The sequence below is a fragment of the Coccinella septempunctata genome, chromosome 2, assembly GCF_907165205.1.
Source record: "Coccinella septempunctata chromosome 2, icCocSept1.1, whole genome shotgun sequence".
NCBI lineage: Eukaryota > Metazoa > Arthropoda > Insecta > Coleoptera > Coccinellidae > Coccinella > Coccinella septempunctata.
Window position 1 is genome coordinate 38,169,183 of NC_058190.1, and position 5,933 is coordinate 38,175,115.

At 37.0% G+C, this 5,933-nt stretch overlaps 2 protein-coding genes across 2 annotated transcripts in view; both read right to left on the reverse strand.

The window, feature by feature from the left end:
- Positions 1 to 1,841: 1,841 nt before the first annotated feature.
- On the reverse strand, positions 1,842 to 3,332 carry LOC123306559 (nuclear inhibitor of protein phosphatase 1). Its single transcript, XM_044888609.1, has 4 exons — positions 3,155 to 3,332; positions 2,881 to 3,095; positions 2,604 to 2,821; positions 1,842 to 2,464 (listed from the first exon to the last, which is right to left on the reverse strand). The coding sequence occupies exons 1-4, from the start codon at positions 3,181 to 3,183 to the stop codon at positions 1,934 to 1,936; spliced, it is 993 nt and encodes a 330-aa protein (XP_044744544.1). The 5' UTR covers positions 3,184 to 3,332; the 3' UTR covers positions 1,842 to 1,933.
- A 1,643-nt stretch (positions 3,333 to 4,975) lies between these two features.
- The window catches only part of LOC123306822, a 1,998-nt gene continuing 1,040 nt past the window's right edge, over positions 4,976 to 5,933 (reverse strand). The window contains exons 4-5 of the mRNA XM_044888978.1: positions 5,679 to 5,925; positions 4,976 to 5,583 (exon numbers count right to left, since the gene is read on the reverse strand). Coding sequence (XP_044744913.1) covers positions 5,718 to 5,925 — 208 coding nt within the window. The 3' untranslated portion in view covers positions 4,976 to 5,583; positions 5,679 to 5,717. The remainder of the gene's footprint in view (positions 5,584 to 5,678; positions 5,926 to 5,933) is intronic.

A 5,933-nucleotide genomic window follows, 5' to 3' on the forward strand; every position in this document is an offset into this window, starting at 1 on the left:
CATTTGTTTATTATTTTTTGATGATGATAAAATAGTCTATGAATTGCTAGACTAAATAAAGGAGAGGATAAATAAAGAATTTCTTATGTTCATGGCATATTTATATTTGTACTGATTTATTCAAGCTTTTGAATGTCAGAGAAATCAAATACGGTTTCATAACAAAATTCTAGTCAGGGTTTCAGGGTATTCATTCATTCATTGCTGTATCCCGTTACCGGAAATAAATCTACAAAAAGAAGAAGAAAAAAAAAAAAAAAAAAATTCGAACAGACTTGTAACTTCTTAGTGCTAGTTGCGATTGTGTGCCCTCCTGTGACTAAAGAGACCCAACCGTGACCTGCAGATCCTTCCACACTCAGGGCATGGATAGTCTCCAACCAGATCTGGCCGCCGCTGTATCCTTCTCGATTCTCCATTATAACTGTGGACCAAAGACCTCCACTGTGACCTGTCTAACGCTAGTTGTTCCCAGTTATGATTAGCATTAACTGATTTTAGGGATTGATGTAGTGTATCCTTAAACCGCTTATACTGGCCTCCTGGTTTCCGGGCTCCCTCAGTGAGTTCGCCGTATAGAGCTATTTTGGGGAGTCTTGTGTCTTGCATCCTCAGAATGTGGCCGCTCCATCTGAGTCGGGCCCTCGTTACTTGAGTCTCAATTGTTGTACAACTCGCGCGCTGCAAGACTTCTGCATTCGAAACTTTGTGGAACCATCTGATGTGCATTATCTGTCTTAGATGACGTTGCTGCGTCTGTTCAAGCTGTTTAATATGTCGCCTGTAGGGAGTCCAGCTTTCGCTTCCGTAAAGAAGCGTTGGGAGGACCACTGCTCTGTAAACAGCTGTCTTGGTCTTCAGATTGAGGTCGTGATTTTGGAACACTCTGTCCTTCAGCTTCCAGAATGCCCGTGATGCCGAATTGATACGGTTGTGTATTTCCGTGTCAAGGTTAGCCCTAGTATTTATGAAGCTTCCCAAGTATTTGAACTGCTCGACCTGTTCTAGAGTTTCATTGTCCAGGCTGATATCTGTTTGAAGGCTTTCTGGCGGACTTACCAGGATTTTGGTCTTGTCAATATTGAGTCTAAGGCCTAAAGCTTCGTATATATGTTTATAGGTGTCCATTATTATCTGTAGATCCTCTGAGCTGTTAGCGATGAGTGAACAGTCGTCTGCATATTGAAGTTCCGTGATAAACTTGGTACGGGTTTTTGCTCTGAGGCGCTTCAGGTTAAACAGGCCTCCATCAAATCTGAATCTTATCCCAACACCTCTTACGGGCATGCTCATGTCAGCAATTATCGATACAGCTATGGCGAAAATATTGAACAGTAAAGGCGCTAATACGCAGCCTTGTTTTATTCCAGAGTTGGTTGGGAAATGGTCGGTTGTAGAGCCATTATGCTGTATTCTAGCGGTGTTGTTGGTATGAAGGCTTTTACACACTGCCAGGAATTTTTCGGGTACTCCTAGACGTGCCATGATTTTCCAGAGCGCTCTCCGATTCACCGAGTCGAATGCCTTGCTTAAATCGATGAAGGCTGTATGAATCCTTGATTGTTGTTCACGGGCCTTTTCTTGTAGCTGTCGCAGTGTAAAAATTAGGTCCACCGTACCTCGATTTGGTCGAAAGCCGCACTGGGATTCAGGTAAAAGCTTCTCTAAGAGTGGAACCAGACGATTAGCCATAATCTTCGAGAGAATTTTACTGGCCACATTAAGCAACGATATGCCCCTGTAATTGTTTTCAGGGTATATTTTATGAAGAAAAACCAAAAAGGTGCTTTTCTTTGGTGTGCTACTTGAAAAAATGAAAACGATACATAAAACTGTATGTCTTTATACTTCTTATTTATTCATGGTATTTACAAATCAAACAAAGGATGTACATAAAATATTAGATTTAAACTTAAAATTCCTATTCTTACATCTAAACAAGTAATGTCTGTGTTGGTTTCTTTCCGGGCCAAGCTTCTTTGGCATATTTCTTTTTCTTAGGCTCTGATGGATCTGTAGCTTGCACTTGCTGAGGTACAAAAGGTGTTGGATTTGATTGACCTATTTCAACATCAGGAGCAGGATTGGGCAAAATCATTCCTAATTTTGTACTCAATGAACTATAAATATTCATGCTGGAAGAATGAGATTCTGGCGGCAAATCATTGTAAAGATCCACTGATGAATGATTTATTTGTTTGGGCTGTTTGAATTCCGAGGTATTTATTCCAAGGTTTTCAGATATCTTTTGCTTTTTATACATTGGCACCACAGTGGTTTGAACTAGATTCCTAAATCTACCAATTGAAGGATCCACATCCTCTGGGTTAATTATTTCTTCATCTTCATTGAATGTAACAAAATACCGCTTTCTTTTTCTACTTGCTGTTCTTTTATCATTATCATCAGAAATACCTAACATAGATATTCGTCGATTATGGGCAGTGTTAAATTCTGTTAAGTTCTGCAACAAATATATGAATATATTTCCCTATATATGAAAGAAAAACTTAATGGACAACAGTGAAATTTAACATCTAGAGATTCATCAGACATCATTTAGAAGAATAGCTATTGCAACTTTTGAAAATAAAATTACTTACATCCAACTCAGTTTCTGTTTCTGGAAGTCCTAATAAGCCACCTTCCATTTCTTCACCAGCTTTCTCAATTTCATCAATTATTGGTCTTATGCCAGTCTGTGGTCTTTCTCTTATAATATAATTACGAGTAGAGGCTCCAAAATGAAAATTAGAGTCAATTGGCAACTGTGTAGGTTTATTCGATTCTAATCTCATAGTTCCAATATAAGTTCCATGAGCTAAGAGATGGATATTCTGAGAAAAGTTATATCGCTAAAGAAATTGCTTCATAACTTACTGCTGCCTAAATCCACAAGAAACGCTCTGCCTAGATGTTTATGCCAAACGAGAGCAGCATGAACTCTAGAACATGAAGCATGATCGATTGGAAAATCATTCATCTGAGCATTCCTTCCAAACAGATAGCATTTCTTCTCATCTATCATCAGCTTTTGTATTAGTTTTTCACCTTTCAAAACATCTAAATGTAAGCCGGTAGGTGGAATACCAGCCCTAAAATGTTAATTAATGAGACATTGATAACCTTGTTGACTGACATCGAGAAACCCTACCAGTTTGGTACTTCGTAATGATTTGCCATTGGTTACGTATAATATGGAGATGAGAATATAATACACAATTTAAAAAAATCAGCTAACGATCAACGAGAACATTATTTGATTTTATTTTATTGTTTGGTTTGTCGAATCTTATGACGTTTCAGGTTTGACAGTTGACATGACACCAAAGACAACCTGTCTCTGGTTGACACATTCACAGGGATGAAACTTTGAGCACAAGTAGGGATGTGTAGTTCGTTCAATTTCGAGGAACCAGATCGATCTAGATCCATTGCTGAGAAGACCCGGTTCAAAAGACCCGTTCAATTGACCCATTGGTTCTTTTAGGTAGTTGGGATTTGGGTTGTGATCCAAACATTGCGCATGGTTCAAATTCGGATCCGTAGTCCCGTCTCGATCAGTTCACTGTTCTGTTAGGAATTTCACTTCAGTTTAGTTCAGTTGAATTAAATTTTGATAGAATGGAATATGATACTTCTTTAGTTGCAAACAGCTGTGTTTTGTGGGCCATAATATTTTTGATCGGCTGAAAATAGTTAGTTGAGGTCAAATTCGTGAGAGAACCGACAGAAATATTGACACCAGTGTAGAAAAAATTCAAAAACCAAAAGTCTTTCGAAAGGAAATGGATATCGGACGATTCAAATTTTGTAATGGAGACGTCAATCATTGATTTACAGGTTCGAAATTCGTGATATCTAGTCTCATTAATTTCGTCAAAAACTGAAATTTTTGAAATCAAGATTATGTTATTGCTGCGAATCCAAATATTTTCCTCAAATTAATCTGAAAAAAAGTTGTAGAATTGACCAATCACTTAAAATTTACTTTCATTAATTATAGCCATAATAACAGAAATATAAACTTGTAATTTCTACTAGTCCTAGTTCCTAAATCTATCATACTTTCTTCAACAAGGAGCCGTTGATTCACTTGCGAAATGCAAGTAATATAAGTTCATTTTCTTACGACTACCATCTGTTTCTTTTGGGTCAGTCTGAAACCCGTCTAACTATTCGGGTACCTGGGTAAAGAAGAGACGGAACTATGAATCATTCTTTCGATTCCAGATCTTCCGATCTCCAGATCCCATATCGATTTAGTGGGTCGCATGGAGCCGTTTGGCTCATTCGACCCAGTTGAACGAACGGGTCATTTTTCGGGTGAAGAACTGAACGAACCATTGGTTCTAACGAACCGGGTCTTTTGATTCGTTCGTTCGTGAACGACACATCCCTAAGCACAAGGTTCAAAGGATGTACAAGAATATACGAACGCCATATGCATCGACTCATTTAAGGTGAGATTAACGTTAATACTGGATATTTCTCTGATTTCTATAGCAGTTACCATAGCAACCACCGAATTAACGTTAATCCTGAATTAAACACAGAACCCTAATATAAAATAAATAAGTCGGTGCAATCGAGTTTAAGGCAGTGGCGTAACATGTCATTTATATCAAAGATTATCTCCTCTTTGTTTATATGCTACAGTCGGGTCCGGCTAATACGGACTCGTTCAGATTACCGATTTGTTCAAGACGGAATTTTGTGTTCTGGAGCAACTCATATTTTCTCATTTGATAATTATTATTGTATAAATTATAATTGTGTATACCACACAGAATGTGTTGTAAATAATTATTTTGATAAACTGTGCTTTAATTATGTTATCATTTCATACTGAAGTAAACACTAATTTTTTGCCATGTTTGGAAGAGCAATAGGCCAGCTAGATTTTAGTGTAGTTCAATATTATCAAATCATCAATTTATTGTGTTTCTGACCAATTTAAATAATAAGGCTTGGATCCAATATAAAATATATATTTCAGTACTGATCACCAGATGAATATAAAAATCAGGTTTTCAAAGATTCCTTATTGGAAAAGTCTTCACCCAGAAGACATTTTTGGAATGAGATGGTAAACCATCACAAGTAATGGTTGCTATCCTTAATTCAGTTTTTTCACCTTGCCAAAATAGAGGCTTTATCTTTGGCACACACACCATTTGTGGAAAAGTAGGCTACAGGGACTTAATGGTTTTCATTTAAAAAAACAACCATGAAAACTAGGACTTTCTTGGCTTCTTCCATTTTCAGAAATCAGCAATTCCTTTCAATTCATCCTCATCCATTCAATCAATTTTCTAATAGAAATCTCATTCATTAGAAGAGCACCAATCAATTCTTTACTATTGCTCTTAGCTTTTGAAACTTTCTGTGTTATTGCTACTGAATCCTGGCCCACCATTTATGTCACTATACCATTTTTGCAAGTACGTGGTTCAGGTATGCTTGAGGAGAGTAGTAATGAAGTGTTAGAGCAAATGCTCTCAGAGCCTCTTAATATTTTTGACGTTTTGGCCCCCTTGGAAGTCTTTAAAATATCCGCCTTGTTGATCCGGAAATTGATAACTGGAAAGGAAGTAAAATATTTTTTTTTAGATTAAGATTTTTTTTTAATAGAAAAATTTTGAGAAATACACAATATACAGAAATAATTTACTTACATTCAATACATTTTCCATATCCTCTCCTACTGGAAAATTTCAACGGACATTCTTAGCCAGTTCTTGTAATTTCCTTATGGTGTTTTTAAGACGCCTCACTTGCCTTGTCAATGTATTATTTCGTTTCTTCAAATCTGATATGGTTCTCTGAGATAGCCTCAAAAACTTTTTCCGCAGAGTGGGGTTTTCCATATGACGATATGTATAATCTCCAATATAGCGGGGATTTGAGAGAAACCGTTTCTTCCTGAAAAA